Source organism: Harmonia axyridis, chromosome 5 (assembly GCF_914767665.1).
Source record: "Harmonia axyridis chromosome 5, icHarAxyr1.1, whole genome shotgun sequence".
Taxonomy (NCBI): Eukaryota; Metazoa; Arthropoda; class Insecta; order Coleoptera; family Coccinellidae; genus Harmonia; species Harmonia axyridis.
In genome coordinates, this window is record NC_059505.1 from 10,523,328 (window position 1) to 10,548,756 (window position 25,429).

The 25,429-nt window shown below is 32.5% G+C and overlaps 3 protein-coding genes and 1 long non-coding RNA gene across 5 annotated transcripts in view; 2 read left to right on the plus strand and 2 right to left on the minus strand.

Moving 5' to 3' along the window:
- The first annotated feature begins 1,921 nt into the window (after positions 1–1,921).
- Positions 1,922–2,797, plus strand: LOC123680689. Its single transcript, XR_006747553.1, has 2 exons — positions 1,922–2,554; positions 2,648–2,797. It is a non-coding gene; the product is annotated as an uncharacterized LOC123680689 (long non-coding RNA).
- A 6,856-nt stretch (positions 2,798–9,653) lies between these two features.
- On the minus strand, positions 9,654–21,834 carry LOC123679833 (ubiquitin-protein ligase E3B). The gene is made up of 12 exons (XM_045617350.1): positions 21,493–21,834; positions 20,954–21,440; positions 20,535–20,900; positions 19,323–19,933; positions 18,332–18,450; positions 17,962–18,280; positions 17,556–17,857; positions 14,988–15,249; positions 14,422–14,551; positions 14,200–14,364; positions 14,034–14,145; positions 9,654–10,794 (listed from the first exon to the last, which is right to left on the minus strand). The coding sequence occupies exons 1-12, from the start codon at positions 21,651–21,653 to the stop codon at positions 10,622–10,624; spliced, it is 3,207 nt and encodes a 1,068-aa protein (XP_045473306.1). The 5' UTR covers positions 21,654–21,834; the 3' UTR covers positions 9,654–10,621.
- A 113-nt stretch (positions 21,835–21,947) lies between these two features.
- Positions 21,948–23,129, plus strand: LOC123679834 (tRNA (guanine-N(7)-)-methyltransferase). Of its 2 annotated transcripts, none has more exons than XM_045617351.1 (4): positions 21,948–22,182; positions 22,237–22,540; positions 22,593–22,808; positions 22,863–23,124. In XM_045617351.1, exons 1-4 carry the CDS (start codon positions 22,088–22,090, stop codon positions 22,986–22,988), a joined length of 741 nt encoding a protein of 246 aa, XP_045473307.1. In that variant the 5' UTR covers positions 21,948–22,087; the 3' UTR covers positions 22,989–23,124. The 2 variants fall into 2 exon arrangements, with proteins under 2 accessions (XP_045473307.1, XP_045473308.1); XM_045617352.1 differs by having other exon boundaries at positions 22,041–22,182; positions 22,224–22,540; positions 22,863–23,129.
- Positions 22,973–25,429, minus strand: part of LOC123679832 (cilia- and flagella-associated protein 65) — a 29,785-nt gene continuing 27,328 nt past the window's right edge. Inside the window, exons 15-16 of the mRNA XM_045617349.1 lie at positions 23,294–23,556; positions 22,973–23,235 (exon numbers count right to left, since the gene is read on the minus strand). Of these exons, the coding sequence (XP_045473305.1) occupies positions 23,010–23,235; positions 23,294–23,556 (489 nt within the window). The 3' untranslated portion in view covers positions 22,973–23,009. The remainder of the gene's footprint in view (positions 23,236–23,293; positions 23,557–25,429) is intronic.

Consider the following 25,429-nt stretch of genomic DNA (forward strand, 5'->3'; position numbering starts at 1 on the left):
ACTTTGCAGATTATTATTTTCAATTATCCATCTGTGGCACTGAAATATCCAGCCCTCAAAGAGTCCGACGAATATTTATTTATTGTCCTTCATCTGGATGTAATAAACAAAAACAAACGATTCAGAGCAATCCGAGAGGTCGTCGGTGAAACCAGAACATAATCCTAATAGAAGCATTTTTGCAACAAAATACAGATTACGTATTCACTTGGTCCGTTTTCTGGCTGATCGAGCGATATTTCGAAAACTACAATAGCTATAGGCTTCCCGTTTTTTCAGTTTTATTTGTGCGTTGGTGTCTGCCATGTGGCTGGTGATATAGCTATATCACCAAAAAACCAATAAATTAAAATATATATAGTATTTTTTTATAAGTGGTCAAATGAAGACCGGCTCTGTTTGTTAATTTTATTATTTTATGAGAGATAATTTCACTTTTTTGTGACGTTTGTTTTTTATATTTGATTGAATAATTATTTATTATATGGATGTTTCATTACTTCATTTCCCATTTCCAAATTGTATGTACAAATTTCTACAGGATTACTTTTGTGATATTCATAAAATAGTCCCTTTGGCACTATACAGTGTGTTTCCAAATTGTATGTATGACTTTGTACAAGATATTCTACACATTAAATAAATGATATTCTATATGGGAATCCTTGTCCGAATTTGAACAATACAAGGCATTTGACCTATATTAAATATCATTTATTCAATGGGTAGAATATCTTGTACAAAGTCATACATACAATTTGGAAACACACTGTATAGTGCCAAAGGGACTTTTTTATGAATATCACAAAAGTAATGTTTTGTGGGGATTACAGATTCCTGCGTTACGGTCATGGTGGCGCTGCCAACCAGGTTAACGCTTCCCCCAAAAGAGGGCGCAACAATCTACTTAAGCCTCGAAGTAAGCATCTTAAACGGATATAAGCCGAGGAATCCCAGTCAAATAGCAACCTACATCATGTAGCATTTTGTGTCTCTTATTATATCTGTACTATATTTCATTTTTACTGTTTTATTTTATAACCGTCTAACTAGGCAGATTGAGACCTAGTTAGCGCATTTTCCGTTATAGTTATCCCAAGGTTAATCAGGAGTAGGCAGATTGAGGCCTGATTAAACCCCTCCATCGACCAAGTCGTCACGCTGTCCCAAAAGTTTTAATAAGTTCAAAATTGTATCTTATATGGAAGTCAGTATGTGTACTCTATGTGTAGTGAAAAAAAGAATAGAATTGAGAAGTCTAATAATGATATCCTAATGAAATCATAATCGAACTTCCTATTGAAATTGATATAATGTACTCTATGTGTGGTGAAAAAGCCCAGCAAACCATGTTGTTATATGCGCCTTCCCGTTACATAACATCCCTAAGAAATGAGGTATATACCTGATACATCTCAAAACTAATGTATCTGATACATAACATTTCATATATCCATGAAATTATTTGACTTATTCATATATCATATATGTAACATTGTTATATTACTGAAGTTACGTATATGATACATCTTCCAGCATCCCTAAAAACAATATTACTCTGATATCTACTAGTGTGTAATATAGTTACATATCATATATGTAACATTCGCAATATATATTTTACATTGCTAATATTATGTAAAAGCTATGTAAATATAGCATATTCATGATATATTACTCAGATCTATACAAGTACTCTTATAATACATAACCTTTATTAAAGTTGAACTGTTTAGAGATTTTTGCCAGGACTAGTGCAGTGAAAAGTGATATGCATTTTCTAACTTTTGATTGTTAGTTAGAAGTGATGAACTATAATAATAATAATATTCAATATTCTTTGATTTTTCATCAATTCCGGATTACTTTCATCGTAGATATATGTGAGATAAGAAGTGAAAAACTGTAATAATAATCCAGATTAGTTTCATAGTGAAAATATGTGAGGTAAGTGAATATAAGTATACTTCGACAACGTAACTACATTTAGATATATAAATGCTGTTGTATGTGCCTTTCATTTTGCTTTTGTACTTGCATGCCTGTTAATAGCATAGGTATATTTGCTGCATGTTTTTGTGGATCGTTAATGGAATGTGTGCATGGTTTCTGTCTTCTTCATTCAAATTATATGCATTTTGATATTTTTCCTTTTTATGGTAATTTGCATTTGGGTGTATATAGTTCTGAAGTAATACCACAATTGTTTTATCATCTAAATAAGAAGTACCTATCTGAATAGTGCGCTAGTTTTTACTACTTAGACTATTTTTCTGCTATATTTTATTTATGTTTGTGATGTATATACCTATGTTATTCTCTGCTATTCGTGAAATTAAAACATCTAGATTTCATATATGCACAATACACTTTTCTTCCATCATTATTAATGACCAATGTCAGATCACATAAGGATGCTTTTTGAGAAATAGATTCTGATAAGTTTAATCAAATGTTTTAGTATGATAGGTATAAATAATTTTGCTGTTTCAGAGTGAGGAATCACCTCCTGAAGTTTACTCATGTATTCAAAACTTTCATAACTTTATATTATGTAAGAAATTTGTTATTTATCCAATCAGGAAACCTCGTTACTGAGAATTTTAATTGTAAATACCATTTTTTAATAACATTCTAATATGTTTAGGTTTTGCATCTCAATCTTTTATCCAATGTGCAGACTTTGAGAAGATAGATATCAGCCGAGTGGATAAGGCTGGCCACATTGAGGATCAAGAGACAAAAATAAGTTTTGGTTGATGTAGGTACTTTGATTACATTAAAAATTTTCAATAATTCTATGATCTTTCATTTAACAAACACCCAATTGTTAAATTATTGAATCCTGTTTTACTATTCATAAATTATTTGTAATATTTCAAATGTGGTGCATACCAAACGTAGGAATCTGGTTTTTGTTGAATTTTCTAGGTTCAAAATAATAATATTGTTGACTAAAAAATATCTTTCTAGCAAAAAATGAAAGATGGAGTTTAAATATATATTTTTGGAATGCACCTTAATTCATAAGTATCTCTTTTCATGTAATTTATAAGTGATATATCTCTTATTAATTGATGTTGGCTAGATACCAGCAGTTTTAGTTTCAATTGGTATTGTGTATCATTTGTTATATTTTTGTTTGGAAGGTATTGAAAAAAATTCCAACAAATTCACTAAAACATAATTTGTGTGGTGTCAGCATATTTAGATTTTTTATTTGTAGTTTGATTAGTTTTTCCTCCAGAAAGAATTGTACAGGTATGTATTGTTTTTGAATTGCATAGAGAATTTACTTCTGAGTACCTATATGTAATATAAACATTCAGATAACTATTACATTTTTCTTATGTCTCTTGTTTGTAGCAGATATATTTCTTTTGGTTATATCACATAGAACGGATATTTTTTTTTATATTGCATGGTGAACTTTTTACTGAGTATATATTATGTAATATAACCATATACAGGTTGGCCCAGTTCTTGTAGAGTAACTTGGTGTATTCACTTTTAGGATGAAAGCATCATACTCACTTTATAGGTCAATAAATTCACAAAAACATAAGGAGGTTATTGACATCAGGTTGTTCAAAATTAAAGATTTTATTGATAAATCTGGTAACTTGAACAACCTCGATATAACTTCCTTATGATGAAATTACGACCCATATTCATATTATGTTTTCATCTTAAAAACTGAAAACTCTCACAACTGTTATTCTACAAAAAACTGAGCCAGCCTGTATATATTTATATTACATAAAATCGCAGTAAAAAATTCTCCATGCAATATAAAACAATATCTCAGTTCTGTGTGAGATATATTAGAGATATATATCAGCTACAAACATGATATATAAAAGTAACATAACAGATATCTGAATGTTATATGAAAGGTACGTATTATCTATGTAAATTATTATATAACAGCAATATATCAGCTACGTAAATGATAAATAAAGGATATTACAGATGTAATGTACCAGCAATATCTTTCAATGTATCATGTAAGGTACATCATCTATACAGAAATGTAACAGCTACGTATATGATACATAAAGGATGTACCATAAATATTACAGATGTAATATACCAGCGATGTATCATGTATGTTACATGAAATGTAACAGCTACGTATATGATACATAAAGGATGTACCATAAATATTACAGATGTAATATACCAGCGATGTATCATGTATGTCACATGATCTGTACATGATACATGGCAATTTTGTTACATGTTATGTAACGGAAGGCGGACATAGAGCGGTCGTTGAGCGGTACTAGAAAGGCGCATGTATGTTACATTGTTATGTAACATAGATCGTTGTAATATATATGTTATGTCTATGATACGTATTTGTGTTTGCTGGGAGGGAATGGAATATAGAGATATCAAAGAGACCTCGCATGAAACGACCCAATGTGGTTATTAAAAAGACATTTATTGACTCAAAAACTTCCATAAAAGTGACAACAAATGGATGTTTTTTTGGGGATATTTTTTCATGTCTCAATTTGAACAACACAACGACTTGAAATGCGTACATGATGTCGCGGACATTTCGCTGCAAATGCGAGCGGGAGGCAATGTTTTTAATACATCGCATGCGAGCTTTTAGTTGCAAAGTTACTTCCTTGGTACTTCACAGTTACCTCCCAGTGTTTGCTGGGTAATAGCATTTTTTTATTCGATTGTTCCTAAATTGGAGGTACGGAGAAAAATGAGGAATTCTTCGAATAATTTTAAGAAAAGAATGTCACTTTTTTTTCGAGATATAGGGAATTTCTTGTAGTCCTACTTTTTTGTGATGCATATAACAGTTTATTGAATTTTTATTGACTTTCTCTACAGATTGGGTAAATAAGTACAAAAACTTATAATTAATTTATTCATCACAGTTCCCTGGATCTTATAATAATTTTAATTTTCCTGAAGAATTGTTTGACAAAAACCGACAAGAAACTATAATGGGTAGTACTTGACCACAGTTTCTTTTTACATTTTTCTAAACTACCAGTGGTTCACCAAAAAAAAGAAATCTGGTGGAAAGGAAGCGGGCACTCTTCACAGAAAAAATATATCACCCTGTAGATTTGCATTCAAAATTAGCATATCACATGATGAAAACTTTAAATTGGAATATCTATACCAAATTTATAAGGTAAATATCTTGTGAAGGGAAGGTGCTATGAGAAAAAAAATTGAACTTTAACATTTGTATCTCGAAAACAAATTGTTTCCGGATCCATGTTTTAAGACTTGATTTCTCAAAATGATCCGAGAAATCTGTCATTTCCTTATTTCACAAATAAATTCCAATTTGAATGAAACACATTAAATTGTAAAACACAGCACTGACAATTTTTCGATGCGATTGACTCAGTTCAGTTCTTTGATAGCCGCAGCATTAAAATTTTGTGAGGAAAATGATACAAAAAACCGAAAACAACGGTTAAGTGTATACCGATGACGAATGCAAAAATCACAGATGGCAAAACAAGGGGGACGCCGACAAAACGGGTAGCCAAAGACGAATAATAAACCTCGGACATAGACGTGCTCGTAGCGCAATAAAAGTAATTATCTTGAAAGCGATAATAAACGCATAAACCTAGGGTCCGATTCGTGCTGTTGTGTCGATTTTAAAGAAATGTAAAAAGAGTATTCTGGTTCATTTTATGGTAGAATTTTCGTTCTTCGTCTTTGAGAGAATTCTGAAATTTTATATTTTGACAATTTCATTTCTACGCCCTTGCTATTATTATAGATGCAATATACTGAATTCATAAATAGTCCCATGTGCCAACTTATCCCTGGTAGTAAATATTTTCAGTACATTCCGATAAGGTTCCAACATCTATAAAACCATAACCGATAGGTACCATTACACGCCCTTTTAAGAGTAACACTTCCAAATATCCTAATAGGCAATGAACTTCGTACTTCAAAGGGAGTTATGGTCGGATATATAAATCTCACATTCGACGTGAAATATTCTCCGTTATTTTTTTTGAAAAATAAATGTTCCCTCTATTATTGAAGTGAGCACCTACCTGGTGAACCCGAAATTTTTCGTCCTGGGGCGACTGCTCCAATCGCTACGCCACTGAATGACTGAAATATTTTTCAGAGCACAGTTATAACAGTTCTAAATTTCAAATTTTTATCAATGAATCATATTAAACCGAAAAACGCTTCCAGAAACATAGTTTTGAAAAGGCCAATCTTGAAGATATGAGATATCGCGGTTACCTGCTACCTACTCATAACCACAAACTCTTTTAGTTGGTACCACTGTTCCAAATTCGGCACCATTTCTACATTATGAGTTCGTCACGTAACCGGCTACTTCCTCCATTAGATGAAGAGTTTATCAAAAAATTACCGTTAACGCGATTCCAAAAAATTCTAAAACACATAACTACTTCTGAAAACATCCTATTTATTTTCCTATTCATACAAAATTTTAAAAAATCTATGTCGTTTTTCTCTATTCTGAACCGTTTTCCTGAAGAAACTAAAAATAACTTGGAAATGAGAAATATGAAATGAAAAAATTGGTTCCAACTCTGGTACCCTTTCTATCTGTACATCATAAATTGGTAGCGAATGTTACGACAGGTTACTTAAAAGTATTTTCCACCGAAAACAAACAAAAATTTTTGAATAATTCGTCTTATTAACGTACAGTAAATATTTAGTTCATGGAATTTACAAGGACGCAGATCTTTTTTTCTTGGCGAAGTGGTAATCGACAATCATAAATAAAATTCGTCGGATACACATCAATTATTTTATCGAAAATAAATAAGTACATATGAAATGAATTTCAGACAACAAGGAACTTTTCAAAGACAACAAACATATTTCCAGTAAGAAAATATTTAATAAATGTGTGATCATAATAAACAGAAAAAACATAGGTAAATATAACATGCCTACAAACTGATAACTCAAAAACAATTGCAGTATTGAAAATGCATGACGAGGATGACACAACTCAATCACACATGGCAAAACAAGGGGCGACAAAGCTGATAGATGAAGGAAAATAATAAACTTCGACATAAACAAGCTCGTGAAGCAATAAAAGTATAAATCTTGAAAACGATAATAAACTCATAAACCGTAAAATGATCCGATTTTTTATTTGTTAGCCGATTTCAAAGAAAAGTAAAATGATTAATTGGTTCATTTTTATGGAAAAAATTCTCATATTCTTCGTCTTGGCGAGATTTTCCGAAAATTTTATATTTTGGAAGTCTTGAGGGATAATTACCCCCTCAGTAGTCAGTACCCCCTATATCTACGCCCTTGATCGAATTTTTCAAGAAGAAAATGTACTTAGTGAATTATGCCATACTCATGAAACATTGCATAAATCTTTGTGTCGTTTTAATTTGGTATCCAACTATCCACTAAATTTCATGCTTAAATATTTTTTTCGAATTGTTAAGTAAGGTTACCCAGAGACAATTTCGAATAGCTATCTTTCAAACCATTAGTCACATTTTGATTATCAACACCTGACCTGAGCACGTATAGGTACACCCCATAGACTTATTATCCCATTTTGATACGTCTATGGGTGCACCTTGTGAGGGGTTTATATACAACGTGATTTTCTCGTGATCTGCCAAAGTTCAACTACTACTGTCTGTCTTCTCAGCATTTTCGAGATCTCACCACTTTTCAGTTTCTTCTACCACATGCAAGAATTCAAAATACGTTTTTAAGTCTTCATTTTTAATTTTAGAAGAAACGCATTTTCAGCCTTCGACAAGACTTTTTGTATAATATTTTCATGTGAAAATTCATAAAAAAATATGATTGGAAAGTTTTGCATATAAAAAATTCATCCAATTATTTTTTTTCTACATTCATGCAAAAAGCAAAACTTTATTGAACTATATTTAGTGGAAAAAGAAGTTCTTTATTGCACTAGTGCAATGAAGTTTTTATTGCACTCATCTGTCATTCTACCTCAACGTGCTGTCATCATGACAAATATAAACGTTCAAACCCACTACATATTTATCAGATATGCTGTGAGATTGGCAATACGTTTTAAACAGTTACATATTTTATATTATTTTGTATTAATGTTAGCAGCCAGAGATAAACAAACAATGCCTTCCCGAGAATAACTCCTTAATCAAAACTGATCCGATATTAATAATAAAGTATTCAAGTTGCGCTTTTCATTTTCCTACACTTAGTGCCGCACCTCAATAAATCATTTTTTGCTTTTTGCATGAACGTAGAAAAAATGTTGTATGCAACTCGTGCAATAAACATTCACTTTTTGCACTTGTTGCATAAATAACTATTTCAATTCCAAAAAAATAATAAATAAGGACTTTCCGCAATGACGAACTCTTCAAAATGAATATTAGTGAAAACCTCATATAAATCGATGGTATCTAGCGTAAAATAAAGTGTATACCTATTAATTTTTTAACTAATCGCTGAAACGGTATAGACCCCTCTTAAACTAATCTGAACATTGCAAATCTTTAGATCTTGACTTCCGAAAGTAATCGTACTAAAATTACTAATAAGTAACAGTTACCGCTCAAAAAGAATTGAATTGGACTGCTAATTTTTGGTTTATAATTTGAAATGTTATACCTCTGGTTTAATGGAAGATTAAAATTTCAATGCGACATCAAATGAACGTTCTTGTCACAGGGTGTAAGATCGGTATTAAATGAGTTCGCTATAAATTTTTATAATTTTGCTTGTGGGATGGAAAAATTGCGATCTGACAATTTTCCCACGCAAAAGGCAACGTTTTTCCTGTTTCCGCGTCTGTCTGTCTGTGCGTCCACATATCCATGTAACAGCCTCAATTCTATAATTATCATCCAATTTTAATGAAATTTGGTATGGGTGTTCAGTTGTGACCGTAGTAGTCCCATAAAAAGCATTAAATATTCCATACTTATGCGTGTATTAGATATATTCAAAGATAGTGATCCCCAAGCGAATTATATATGTATAATACCATTCAAACGATTTTTATTTGAGCGAAAACCATGCGCCAAAAAAAATAAAATCAAGAAATCAAATATTCTCGAAAATCAAATCAAAGAATTTTGAAAATAATATTTAATTCGAGGAAAAGCAGTGGCGTACCATTTTTTTCTCGAAAAAATATTCAATGCAATAATGCAAAACCCATATGGACACCATTGGTGAAAATAATAAAATTGTACATCAGAAAATATCTTGATGTAGAGTAAACGTGTACAATTTTTTTTTTTTAAATATCTGCAATAGCATCATTGTGGACTGAGGTTATAAAAAAAAGATTTCTGACTGGAAAGTTTACCACCCTGTACCTGAAAAGTTAGCACATTTACGACATACGTTCATATATTTTTGTCTCAAAAAGCCTACAAGAATCTCCCCCTCAAATATCAACATATAAGAACACCCAGTATATCGAATAACCATAAAGCATTATGTTTTTCATTAGATATAATTAATTTAGGACCAAATTCGTCTGACATATTTTTTTAGGAATCTTGAGTTTTCTCATTGAGAAATATCTAGAAAAACCACCAGATTATTGAAACTATGAACAGGTGCACTTGACAAAGTTTCGTAAATAATATTTTGTTTCCCCAAAAATAATAAATATCTTACATTTTTATCCTTTATTATAACAACTTTATAAATATAAAATACATGTATAGTTCCCAATATCATAATCAATTCATACAATCAGATCAGAAATTGAAGACTAGAAATAATACTAATTGAGAATACAATGGTTGATGTCACCACTCTCCTGTTCACGAAACCTTGTTTATGTAAAACGCCTTTTCAAAAACATAACTCAAACCTTTATTTTCCGAGACGACAACAGCCTTAAACATAACTAAAGATTCTTTGGACAAGAGTGTAGTTTCATTAACCTTAGTATTATACAGAGTTCACTGTAAACTCGAAATATTCCATACTAATTGAGAATAGCATAACAAAAAAATCACATATACAAAATTTGGTCTGAAATATGTAAAATATTTAAAGCTTGTCAAAAATTTGATTTTTTGAAATTGTTTTCTCAATTAAAATTTGAAACCTGCTTGAATTATATGTTTTGTAGAGTAGAACATAAATATCGAAACTATATCTCAAAAACTAGATTTATAGTTTGTTTAGCAGTAATTTAATTATTGTTTTATTCTGAAGACATGAATGACAATACATCTATGCTATCATAACTTGACACTCAAATAAATATTCATCCATTTCCAACTACGATTACATATGAAAATAAATTTATTGTGAATGAAAACAAAAAGTTTTTCTTATTTGCAACTGAATTTCACAGTAATTAAAGCCATACATCAAAATTGTTCAAGTTGAACAAGTAACATCACAAAAAGCCATTTATACAAATATAATGTAGTTGTCTTGAATAATCCATTGTTTTCTTCATTTCTTTATGTTTCATTTGCAACACAGGGCAAATATAGATTTCAATTTCTTTTTTAAAAAACAAAGTATCATAGAAAGAATCTCATAGTGATATGGAAAACATTCATACATAAAGCATTAACGAACTATCAGAAGAATAGTTATTCGCCAAGATCAATTCTGAAACTCACGATAACTCAAAACCAGTCCTGCAAGTAACTGCATACCTTAATTTTTCGCGTAATGTACTTTTCTTCTGATAGTTAGGCAGTTTGAGAAGATTGAAACACGTTGATGATGTTGGCAGTCTATTCTGTGGATCCTTCTTTCGTATTGTGAAAAAGCCTCTGATCACACTCCCTAGGATGAAACATTTTTATAAAAAATAGTATTATCAGACCACTTGAAGTGCAATTTGAACATTCTTTGGCATGAAATTGTTAAAAAGTCACCTTTTATCCAAAATAGATTAAATTTCTATGGGAACACCAATTTGAAGGTAAAATACAACAACCTTAATAAGGACATCCACAAACTCATTTTAACCTACAGGTCTCACAAGTATTTAGAAGCATGCAAAGAAATAGAGGAGCAGAAGGGATGAACATACTGGGGGACAATCAAATAATTATCCCAATACACAACACATCTCACAGATCCAATACAGGTCAATGGAAAAACACTAATAAATGATAAAGAGATCACTAATGTATTCTCAAGGAGACATCAAGAAATTTACAAGAAAACTACCAACACAGAATTTGACAATAAACACTATAATAAGATAGATCACTGGTATCAGTTCAGCTTTTCTCAATTACAGGCAGAAACAAATATAGAACCAATCATGGAAGAAGAATATTACAAGGCCCTATATCACGGAAAAAACTCAACACCTGGATATGACAATATCCCCAGAAGAATATTGAGGAAACTGGATCTCCTTATACATAACCAATGCCCAATATCTCCCGAAAATCATTTCTAAATTTCTATCGGGAAGAACTATAGAGGTTAAAGTGAAAAAAGAAACTTCAGCTCCATTTGTGCCATAACAAGGTACTCCACAAGGTTCACCACTCTCTCCATTGTTATATAACTGCCACGATATATAAATGGTGTTTTTTTAGAGCTATAGAACTTTAAATTGCAATAAAACAACGATGGATTATTCGATTGACATGAATTTTATTTATCCGCAAGATAATCTTGTGGCATTACATTTTAAATATGATTTCTGGCATATAACCGCCACGGCTGGCTCGGATGTAGTCCAATCTGGACGTCCAATTTTCAATGACTTCTTCCAACATTTGTGACCGTATATCGACAATAACACGGCGAATGTTGTCTTTCAAATGGCCAAGGGTTTGTGACTTATCCGCATAGACCAATGACTTTACATAGCCCCACAGAAAGTAGTCTAGCGGTGTTAAATCACAAGATCTTGGAGGCCAATTCACAGGTCCAAAACGTGAAATTATGCGGTCACCAAACGTGTCTTTCAATAAATCGATTGTGACACGAGCTATGTGACATGTTGCGCCGTCTTGTTGGAACCACAGCTCCTGGACATCATGGTTGTTGAATTCAGGAATGAAAAAGTTAGTAATCATGGCTCTATACCGATCACCATTGACTGTAACGTTCTGGCCATCATCGTTTTTGAAGAAGTACGGACCAATTATTCCACCAGCCCATAAAGCGTACCAAACAGTCAGTTTTTTGACATACACTTGAGGATTAGCTTCACTCCAAATGCGGCAGTTTTGTTTGTTGACGTAGCCATTCAACCAGAAGTGCGCTTCATCGCTAAACAAAATTCGCTTATGAAAATCGGGAACAACGGCAATCTCATTTTGGGCCCATTCGACGAATCTACGCCTTACTTGATGATCGTTTGGCTTCAATTCTTGCACGAGTTGGATTTTGTAAGCACGCAAACCAAGATCCTTCCGCAAAATCTTCCATAAAGTGGATGGACACAGATCCAATTCCTGTGCTAGATGGCGGATAGACTCATTCGGGTCTTCCTCAATGCTACGCTCTACAGCAGCAATAGCTTCTTCTGTACACACCGTACGGCGTCTCTGGGGTTGCGAGTTATCAATAAGAGTAAACGTGGTGCGAAAACGTTCCATGGTTAATCGAATTAACTGCTACGTATTCCGCACAGAACCATTATTTTCGAAATAAAATTGCACTATTTGCAAGCGTTGTTCAGGCGTGAGTCTATTCATGATGAATTGCCAAATCAAACTGAGAATAAATCACTTGACAGCTGTTAAATCGGTAGCCATCTTGAACAGTAATGCCAACTTAAAGTTATATACCTCGAAAAAAAACACCCTTTACAATCACAATCAAGAATAAGAATACCATATTAACAAACAAGCATATATGCTGCAATTTTCAGATGATACAACCCTCATTGCCCATGGTACCACGATTAACAACTGTATGGAAAAACTACAAGAACTGACAGACGCTGGAGAATTCAAGCAAACCCTACGAAATCGAGACTTTTGATTTTTAACCACAAATTTGAACTTAACTCCAAAACGATTTTGTTTGGAAATGGCACAATTACACCCACAAATATGTGTAAATACCTCGGTATCAAATTCGATCATAAATTACATTTTAAAACCCACATAATAACACAAAAGAGAACAGCTATTACCCGAGCAGGACATTTCAGATCGCTCACATATAAAAATCTAGGAATCAGCACCAAAACAGAGGGCAAAATATACAAGATGATATGCAGGCCCTTACTGGAGCCACACAGCTTTCTTGAACGGGTGTTCAAATTGTTGTCTTTAGGGTTAAAGACAACAATGAAAAATATAGAAGTTGCCGAAAGAACTTACCTTAGAAAAATTACAAAACTGAGACACCCAAACCCAAACAATCCACTCCACAACCTTTCTAACCAACTACTATATGAAACTACAGAAGTAGAACCAATACTGGGAAGACTTGAAAAACTTGTTAAAAAGGTCATCACTAACCAGAATAACGTAATATTATGAATCCACTGATTCACAGCTACCAAAGGACAACACCACCGAAAGCTAAATTGCCGGCTCTCCCAATCAAACAATAAAGCATCTGCACCAAAGGCAAAGTTACCACTTTTCAAACACCAATCAATAGAATAATAGTTGTTTTTTATATTTTCTGATAATTTATAATTGAATGTAATATAAAACTGTAAATAACTGGCTGGAAGACTGCGGTCGATAGCAATTTGATTGAAAAATCAATAAATTTGGTTCCTCTCTCTCTTTTTATGGGAACATCTACAACTCAAATCGAATACCTATGCCAATTTCAATCAAAATGAGATAAGAATTGTAAAAGTCAAAGCTATTACAAGAATAAGACTTACTGACCGGCACAAACCCGAAATTGTTCAGAATCGTATAAGAGGTATTTTGCAAGTGAAACTTTTCAATTTGGAAAATAAAAAGTGATTACAAAAACTCGCTCTAACAAAATCGCTCCGACAATATATGATAATAAAAATTGAAAATGAATTGTAGCATATGATTTTGTAAAATTGTAGCCTGCATATATTAGAAAAATTCAATTACCAATTGTATCTCCAGTATCCTCATCATCTCCTACTTCAACACATCGTATCGAAAATGGTGGCTCTAAATATGCGAATCCCAGAAGAGGTGGTTTTGAACAACTGGTAACAAACTGCAAAATAAAACCTTTGTAATTTTGACACAATACACAATAGGATGATCGTACTTTGAGGAACATTGCTTTCTCTTCTTCTGTGAAATCCTTATCCAAGATATCCCAAAGCCATCCAACAACCCTATGGGAATCGTGAAAACCTCCATAATACTGGGTGTGCCTTCTTAAGTCTTTTAAATCAAGTGGTACATTATCACCTGATATCAGCCTTTGTAACTGGAATTTGGAAACAAATTTAAGATCAGGGTGATGACTCATTCAGGAAAAATTCACCTCTGGTGTTGAGAAATGGGTTAGCCAATCAGGGTTTATTATTGACTTAAATCCCTTTATGAAAGCCGCAGTTTGGTGTTTGATCTGAACTCTCATTCGAAAATGGGCCATCAAGTGGATGTAGGTGATTCTGAAACATTTTAGGTCATTTTGCTGCTTATTTGAAATATTAAGATATTATTGCCGAGCTTCATATACAAAACTACCTAAAAACTAAGTACCAGAAAAAAAGAATTCCAGAAATGAAAATTATATAACCAAAATGATATATTTTTTTCTTGAAATATCATTCATTGAAACAAATAGAAAATGAGGTTTTCTAGTGTCCTCTATGATAATTTTATTTCAAATTATTGAACTTGCAAAAGTTTCTGTCCACATTTCTAAATCAAAACGAAAAATCATAGAAAATGTTGAATTGAACAGCAATTTCCAGAATTTGATCACCTAAATAAATTCAAAATTTTTATTTATTCAATATACAAGTTTATATTCTGTTGACCATCAATAAAATCAAGATAAAATTTGCAGATTATAGTTATAATTTTTTTCATTCAAAAACTTACTTATTTTCATTTGTTACTGAAATTGCTTTCCCTCCTGGTATCAATTCATGGGTTTCTATTTTCCCCATATTATCCTCATCCAAACTGAATGTGAGATCTAAATCGGATACATCTCCCTCGTAGTGTTTGATATAACTCAAAGAACGATATAATTCTTCGTCTAGGGATGGAAGTTCATCTATGTAACTGTAGTTGGCTTGCGATGTTTGTCCCAATACATGAGATAAAAAAAAAGAAGCAAATGGTACATCGATCACAATTCCTAAAAAAATAAAAAAACCTAAATAGCGTGATATTATTCAATAGTTAGATAACTATTTTCTAACTATAAAAAACCGACTGGACCAAGGCAAGAAAGACCGGAATTATCTAAGAAGTATGATAGTCTGTTAGGAATTAACCACCCGTTATGGATATTTCACATTTTTCGAGAAATAAATAGAGTAATTTAGACAAGGTTTTTTCAACTAAAAGATAGAAGTTGATATACTAACTGATAAAGAAACTGCAACACCCAGAAGGAGCTCTTTGAATTTAAAATTTTTTCGGTGAAACATAGTATAGCAAGGAGTAAAATGATAGAATTTGGAGAAAAAAAATCGGTTTTTTCACGTAAACAATTTTCGTTATTTAAATATTGTAATCATTTTTTGCAAGTTTTTCAAATATCACAACAAACCAGCTATTCAAGGAGATCCAAAGTCGATGTATAGTTGTTGTTAAAATGCCTAGAGCACGTGTACGAGGAATTTATCGCCAGCTAAGTAAATTTGAAAGAGGTCGAATTATTGGTCTACGGGAGACGGGGTTGTCATTTCTAGAAATCGCTAACCGTACGAACGGAAAACCAACTACTGTTATGAGATGCTGTCAAGCGTGTTTTAATAATGCCCAAAATCGAAGAAGAGTAGGCACCGGACGTCGAAGGGGCACAAATGTTCAAGATCGACGTCTAAGACTTATGGCCATTAGAGACCTATTTGCGACAACTCGATCTTTGGCTGATGAGTGCTTAGCAGAACAAGGCCCTCCTGTAACTGTCCAAACGGTTTACCGCCGGATAAGGTCTTTTGGACTGCAGCATTATCAACACCATCTTGTGTTACCTCTGACGGTTGAGCATCGCCGGCAACAATTATAGTGGTGCAGAGAACGTCAACATTGGAATGTGAAATGGCATGAGGTCGTCTTTTCTGATGAATCTCGATTCTCCTTGGGTGCACATGATGGACAAAGAAGGGTTAGACGACGTCAGGGAGAAAGACGTGAACCTCATTTTGATGTTGAGAGTCATGTATACCCGACAGTAAGCGTTATGGTATGGGGTGCTATTGAACTTGCAAGTAGGTCACCTTAAGTCTTTATTAAAGGTAACATGACAGCGCTGCGTTACCTTCAAGAAATAGTGGAGCCATATGTTCTTCCTTACCTTAACCGGCTCAAGAATACAATATTTCAGTAAAATAATGCCTGACCTCATGTTGCCAGAGTTAGTTTGAACTTTTTCGAAGCGACCCATGTGAATCTTTTGCCATGGCTGCCCAGATCCCCTGATCTTTCGCCCATAGAGCATGTTTGAGACACCATGGATAGAAGACTTGGAAATTTACCCCAGCTTCCACGGAGTTTGGCAGCTCTGAGACATGAAGTACAGGTACTTGGGATACTATACCTCAAGAAGAAATAAACCATCTTATTGCATCAATGCCGAGACGTGTTGGGGAGTGTATAGATAATCGCGGTGGACAAACACATTATTAACAAATTCATTAAAAAAATTGTAGACCCTTGGTTTTTTTCTCCAAATTTCAATAATAACTGCTATACTATATTTTACCAAAAAAAAAAAAATTAATTTAAACAGCTCCTTCTGGGTGTTGCAGTTTCTTTGTCAGTTAGTATATTTTAGTAGTAGTAGTAGTAACTGTTATTTATTGTTAAACAAATGGCCACCGACCTAGGGTCCTTCAGCCTTTAAATTTACATTTTTTTTTTATACTTAAATATAATACAATTTATAACATAAAATAATTATTTAATTGGTATTCAAAATTTTTAATAGAATTTGTGTTGGGTGTTTTCTTGTTGACTTATTTATTCCATCGTCATGGTATTGTTCAATTATATTCTGATGTTTAATGAGTTTAGAATGAAACTTCTTGTTGAGTCTCTTGATTCTTTCATTTATCTAGTATATTTTACATATTAGTTAACCACAGGAAGAATTCAAATTGAGTAGAGATATTTCTAATCAACAGTTTGATTTTATCAGGAATATATTTGATGGAAAATATTCACAACTATTAACTAACTGATAATCAATAATTTTCAGAAAATCTTTCAAATTAAAATATCATGAGAATTAATCAGTCAGTTAAAAAAAATATGAAAATTCATGTTAGAATTTCAATACAAGATCTTCAAACATGTGTTATTAGTAATATTATTATAGGGTTGTACTTTTTGATTTTATTATATTTGGCATAAACATTAAATTGTATAAATGGCTGTATATGTTTATTCCAATGAAGTCGATATTTTTGGTATTATCAATAAATTTGTACTCACCTTCATATACAGCTTTTCCAAGCATTCTTCCTACAAATTCAAATAGCCCCAAGTGGTTGTCTTGTAAATAAGATGTTGGGCAAGGATAAAGTCGCTCTTCACTGGTGGTTTTGAATAAGTTCAAGGAAGGATCGATGACCTTCTTTATTGTTTCTTCAAGAAATTCTTTGAACACTCCATCCTGATCGACGCCAGCTTCATCCAGTCCCTGTTCATTGATAAATCTTACCCTTATTACACCCTTCAAGGATTGTGGTGGAAGTGGAGCTAACTGTCTATGGCCATCTTCTACAATTCGGTTTCTGTTGAAGGAAAGAAAAAGAATAAACTATAAGCTATCTAATTATGAGTGTGCCATTTGAAGTAAGGAAGTAGTAGTCTGTTTCCGGTATAACCAGAAACCTACCTATGTACTGTGATTATAGTGGGCTGGGGACACGCACAAGCTGACTCGGTGAGCCCCAATACAGTCTTCTCATTTGCGATATATTTCCTAAACAATCTAACTCTATCTTCGTGAGGAATGATATGTGGCATGGTCTGTAGAAGCAGTTGTGGTACTCTTCTACCCTTATCCAGATCTGCTAAGAAAGAAGGCACTTTGATTTCTTTGATCAACCAATGTCCAGGTGGTGTATAGCTCCTTCTAGAGTCTCTTCGATATAAGAGCATAAGGAGAATGTGCAAGGACTGAAATAGTTTGTTACTCTGTATTGTTTTAATGTCTGAAAAAAATATTATTCAGCTTTATAGTAATTGAAAAATCAACTTTTTACCTATCAAGTTTCCTACTATTATTTTGTATAAAAATATATTTAAAACATTTGATAAAATGATGAAATCACTCAATTTGAATGGGTGTTGTTGTTCATACATTTCCATATCATCTAAAAGCCTAAAATGAAAAAAAAAGTGAAAATTGATAAGAAGTTATTATATGCTGATTTGGTTTCTCATTTTGCTATAGTAACTTGAATCAATAAGAAAATTCCCCATTTGTATAAATATAAATAGAAAATGAATTCTATCTAGTATATCATCAATTTTTCAGTTTGTGTTTGTGAAATTTCCAAATAAATCTAATTTTTTGGATGTTATCTGAGTAATTTAAATCAGTAGCAGATTATAACAACAATTTCTGAATTTGAGTTATGACCATATCACAAGCACAAAAGTGTCTAAAGAATTGTCTTAAATTGACAATTTTTAGAGTGTCAAGTTACAATTTACACCTAGTGTTGCGAAAATTCCACTGGACTGAAGTTGAAAAACCCAAAATTTTTAACTCAGTTGAAAAATCTTTCTGTGAAAACTTTCAGCAATACAATTGTTGTTTATAACAATATTCAAAAAACTTTCAAAGCACTATATCATTTGGTCCCGACGTCTCAATTCTTCCAATTTTTAGTTGTTATTGGTTTTAAATATTAGAATTGACTAACCGATAAAGCATTTGGAGCGAATTAAAATCCGGCCGTAAACATGTTAACTCTAAATCTTTTTATGGATAAAAGTCTACAATTTCCAAGTGTGATAACATGTTTTGTAATCTAGCTTGGAAATTGGTCTCCTTTTTATCGTAATCAAACACATAAAAAAAACTGAGACATTAATGTATATAAAATTTTTTTTAAATATTCATTAAGAGCAAATAAATGAATCTATACAAATATATTGTACTCAATAAAAGGAATATTACGATAAAATATCATGTTAAAATTCTTTGTTGTCATCCACCATTTTATATGTTTTAATTTAGGTACTTACGTTACATAATGAGTCATACAATCACAAAAAAGTTGAAGCATTTGGAATTCGGGATCAGAATATTTAGTATTCTCAGCAAGAATATTCAAAAACGTCTTCATCCCACAATTGGGTCCTAAGGAGTATAAGAACAACCACAAATTGTGTAATAATGAATTTTGATAACACAACCCAGTTAATATATCTAAATGTAGCTCAGTCAATGTTCTCAAAGCTGTATGATACATGGAACATGTTAATTCTACTCTCCTGACTTCTGGGCCCCAGGTTTGGCGGTAATTTCTCTGGACATTTGTTCTGGTGCTCTTATTCTCAAATACTTTCTTCAAGAATGATCCACTAAAATGGCTACTCTTAGCTGGACTTGGAGGTTGTGGTGGTTCTGTATCTTTCACTAATTCAGTCAGATAGTTGCCAAATATGAGTTGTGTGATTTCAGAGCCCCATAAAATATGCAGCTGAGATTTAACCAGAGGGATGCTTGAATACAAGGAAGGATCCATTGGTTCTGAAGACCAACCCAGAACAGGATGCCATTTGGTAACACTGGCTTTAGATTGATTATTGAAAACATGATTTTGACAACCTTCTAACAGTCCAGTTACAACATTCTGCAAACATAAACACTGTCATGGAATTTTTTGAATACACAATGGACATCATATTATTTTGTGGTAATCACAGCAAATGTCTTAAATGAGTCCCCCACACATGTGGAGTTATTATCGAACCTTTGAGACCATAACAAAATTTGGATAACAAACATTATCAATTGAAGAGGATTTGGAATTAATTTAGTACTAAATAAATAATTTCAATAAAAGTCATTCATCCTATTAAATAATGTGATGTCATCCCAAATCTACAGTTGAAACTAAAAAGAATTATGTAACTTACACTAGAAACTGAACTAAAATAATTTAGGAGAGCACTCACGTGAAATTAGGAGCTTTTAAGTGCTCGTACATTCATGCACCAATTATGCCTTTGGGGACCAATTGAATGGTGACAGGTCTATAGTTTCCTAAGACTCAATTGTGGCAGGAATGAACAAGCTTACTTAAGCTCCTGATTTCATGACTGATTTTTTATTTACAAATTCAAAAAAGAGTGTCAATTACCTTGAGAATCTCTTTTTTTGCTCTTCATTTTTGTCTCATGTAAATCGGTCATAAATTTTTTAGTTGTAAAATTACATAGTTCAAAACTCACCACAAAATTTGATATTTCAATTTGTTTCTCAATGTGAGCTAATTCTAATAAATTAGCCAATAGATATAATGCACTATTCCCTTCTAATGAATTGAGTACACTCTTCATAGATGTCTCATCTGAAAGTAGTTTTATACCCTTATTAAATATTGCATCAGTCAACAATCGGCTTATGCATTCAGGAGCTAATTCTCTTAAATGTGAAATTAAAGCTGGTACAGACAAAATATGAATCAAAAACATAATCATGAGATTATCGGAGAATTCTGCAGCTTTTAAAGGTCTCAATGTCAGAGTTATGATAGCCATAAATGATACATTCCTCAGAGTAACTTTGATTTCTCCTAACCCAGAAATCAAAACATCCTACAACAGGTACTTTATTATTGCAGTTCTATAAAATTCCCAATTGTACTCACTCTAATTATTGTGAAAAAACCTTTTTGAACCAATTTGCCCATGAGATTTGAACATAATTGATTCATACCATTTAAGAACATTCCCATATTTTTATGATACAACATACGCCATGTTTTAGTGCTTGTAAAAGAAACAAGTACATGTATAAATAAAACTGCCTCTTGATTATCTACAGGTAATTCCAATTTGAGATCCTTCAAGTACATACAACACTTCCACAAAATATTATTCATATGTTCAATCCAATCCATCACATGATCTTTGTTGAGGGCTATTCCTACATAGCTAATTTTGGGACTTTCACACTCTAAGCTGCGTACTAAGTAACGGCATATTTTAACAAACCTATCTTTATCTCTTTCTTTATTCCAAATGAAGAGAAGTCTAGTAATTTGTCTGTACATTTGAAAAGAGGGGGCAAGTGAAATGTGAATGGGATTAGTGGTATCCATTGATATATTTTGGAAGGCATCATCAAAATCATTTCTACAAAAGAGAGTGTTGAAATTATTGTTCGTCTTTCAGATTTAAATCTTACAGAATATTTCTAGTAACTTTAATTCTTGTAATCCAGCCTCTTGTATATGATTGTATTATTATAGAGGCCGTTTCCTTCTGCTTTTCCAAAGCTCTTTCTTTTCTGGCAGCTTTAGTTTGTTCCAAAAAATTCCCTTTTTCATGTGGTGTCTTGTGGAACATCTTTTCTTTCAAGTTAATTCACTCCTAGTTTACATTTTTTTTGAGTCATCCTGTTTGATACAATTATTACAAAAAGCGGGAATTCAAAATTCTTATCAACCACTCAATAATGAGTAATAGTGTGAAACAATAAAATTAAAATATTTTCATTTAACGGATAGTGTTTGACATTCGATCACATAGCTGGAAAAAGTAAATAATCAAATTCCAATCAACTATGATCTACCCTAGTAGTTCCAAGTTTCATGAGTAGTTCAAGTTGCTATCATAAAATATTAGAATTCTGTGATCATTCATAAGTGTCAACTTAACCTCTAATAATTTCTTAGAGGTTAGAATTATAGTTCATAAATCATAACTGAAGATGTTCGCCTTAATTTGTGTTTTGCAGAATTAAAATCAAATAGTTTTCCAATTACTTGAAAAAAGCCAAAATGAGTGAATCAAAGGAAATACTACCTTTACCGCAAAAGAGGCATTATCGTCAAAGAGCTCACTCGAATCCTATAGCAGATCACTGCTTTGATTAGTAAGTTGAAAGAATATACTTAATATTTTAAAAAACTTAAGTTTCCTATTTTAGCCCTAAACATCCAGATTTGATGGATTGGTCTACATATTACCCAGAAATCATAAAAGACAATTCTAACACTAAACAAGTTGAGTTTGCTGATATAGGATGTGGATATGGAGGATTATTGGTTACTCTATCACCAATGTTTCCTGAAAGTTTAATGATTGGAATGGAAATTCGAGTTAAAGTGTCGGATTATGTTATTGATCGTATTAAAGCTCTGAGATCGCAATATCCAGGACAATATCAAAATATCGCATGCTTACGAACAAATGCCATGAAATATTTACCTAATTTTTTCAGAAAGGGACAGGTAAATTAAAAAAAAATCATTTTGAGCATGGTTTAATATGAAATTTTTACAGTTGAAGAAAATTTTCTTCCTCTATCCTGATCCCCATTTTAAAAAGGCAAAACACAAATGGAGAATCATTAATCAGTGTTTACTTGCTGAATATGCATATGTATTAGGTGTAAATGGAGTAGTGTATACAATAACGGATGTGAAAGAACTACATGAATGGATGGTTGCACATTTTTCTGAGCATCCTTTATTTGAAAGGATAAATGAAGAAGAAGCGGTAAGAAAGTTATAATGGCCTTTTTAAAAAACTAAAAATTATTTTCATTTGTAGGTTGCTGACCCAATTGTTGAAAAATTATATGCTTCTTCAGAAGAAGGTCAAAAAGTCACAAGAAATAATGGTGATAAATTTCTTGCTATTTTTAGAAGATTAGAGGATCCTTATGACAGTAACTAATATATTTTTTAATAAAATAATTCAAAAAAATATTTGTTGTATACTATCCTTCATCAGAAATTTAAATGTCTCAGATACATCTTTGATTTGGGACTTAGCAAAATACTTCTTAAGTTCATTTATGTCAGTCTTCTTTCCGGAGGCTTTTTTCTTTTCTTCATCTTGTTTAAATTGAACATAATATGGAGGAGTTGCTTTCTGGTAACATCGTACTAACTCCTGAGAAACAGGACTTCTCAACGTATCCCTGTAATTGAAATAATAAAATTGAATTCAATTAAAGATGGTAATCAATCTTTTCTTACATAATGAAACATTCTAATATCTGGGATATAAATGGGTTGTAGGTATTACACAATTCTATTTCTTCAATTGTTTCTCCTTCTTTATTTGCACATATCTTTGATGTATCAGTTTTTTTGGGTTCAAAAGTTTCTAGGGGATTTTGACCCAAAAATTGTTCAACATCCAAATAATGTGATAATTCCAGAGTACTGATTGTGTGGAATGTTACAGCAATAGTGAGATATTTCAATTCAGATGGTGGCTCAATTATATAATCATTTGTCTGAAATAAAAAAAAGAAACTATACAAAAAATTGGCTTCCCTGTACTTTCTTAAGAGGGAACACCACCACGTGGCTGCTCAATTCAAAACGAAATTAGAGGTATTTATTCTTACAAATCACCGATACAATAATATACATGGAAGAAAGTAAATATTTTCAATTTGCAAATGAAAAAAAAATTTGGGTAACTTTTCGTTTCTCGCAAAAAAATTGTCGGAGCACTGGTATATTTTCAAAATATTCGTGAAAAAAACCTACCAAAAAGCAATACAAAAGAGGTAAAACTATAATTTCCTGGAAGTCGTCATATGGTGCCACCTTCTACTCATTTGCTTTGGAAATAAAAAGTTAAAATGAATGTACCGGGTTTTTCACCATAATTTGACCCCCCCTTTAACTTTGTTACTAAAAGAGGTACAAAAAAATGTTTTCTACAAAAGTTTCACGAAATCGACTAGTGTTTTTCAAAATGATTTCACAAAATGAAATATACACAGAGTGGGCAAAATATTGATTGCAACTTCATTTTTTTCGAATGGAACATCCTGTATATTTTTCTATATCTGACTAGCTCTTTTTCCCCTGAATTCGAATATATAACATATGTTTGGTATATCTCTCTTATTCTGAGTACCAGAGAGTTTCAAGTTTTAAGAACCACCTTAATCAGTTTTCAAGTGGTAGGCTCAAAATGTCCTTTTTTGAGTTGGCAACGATATGACATATGTTTTTCACTATTAATTGGATTTGGATGCAACTCCATATATTCTCTCCTTGTAGCTTTCTTATATTTATTGTTCTCCACATAAAGTGAAAATTTTTCAAATTTTTTCGCTTCTGTGTACTGCATATCCGGTCAAATTATGTTGAAAAACCCGGTACAACTTTGTACGCCATACAAAGTTTGGAGAGAAGCTCCAAAAGAGAAATGAATGGATAGACAAATTTTGAAATTGAGGAATCAAAATTGAAGAAATTACATTTTTTGATATTTGATATTAGGTGTAAAACTTTGCTTCCGCCGTTCTGCAATAGGGTGCTGTAGCGGTAAGTGATAGTCGAAATATATAGATCGTAGGTATCATACAATAAGCTTAGGTATTTGTAAATATAACGCTATCCAAATATTAGTAGATTTGTGTCTGCATCATAAAGTTATTCTCGATTAAACATGTCAGCTTACGAGCCAAATTCTCTTCATTTGCGGGAGGTTTAAATTTTCTGCTTTAATATGAAGGAATCTGCGACTGAGGATTATCGACTGCTCTCAAATACCTATGGTGAGGCCGCTGTTAGTGAAAGAACGTGCCAATAGTGGTTTCAACGCTTCAAGAACAAGAACGGCGATTTTGACGTTAAAGATGCAGAATTGGAGGCATTACTTGATCAAGATTCGTGTCAAACGCAACAAGAATTGGCAGCATTATTGGGAGTGTCGCAACAAGCCATCTCAAAACTCCTGGAAGTCATAATAAAGATTCAGAAACAAGAAAATTGGGTGTCGTACGAGTTGAAGCCGAGAGATTTAGAAAGGCGTTTGTTTGCTTGTGAACAACTGCTTGCAAGGCAAAAAGGGAAGGGATTTCTGCATTGTGACTGGAGACGATAATCATTACGATAATCATGGTGTGGTGAGCTTTAAATGTGCAAGCAGTCTATAATTTCGGTCTTGAAAATTTTCGAAATTTCGCAGAAAATAATATGTAGAAAATATTCTTTCATAGTGAACTGTGATTGTAAACTCCGTTTCTTTTCGAAGATCTCATCATCTCAAATTGACCCTTTTAGAGTGAGACGCAATTAGAAAACTGTGTTTTTCGATAAGATTTGTTATTGATCGAGTGGATAAACAATCGAGGCGGTCATCTGGCG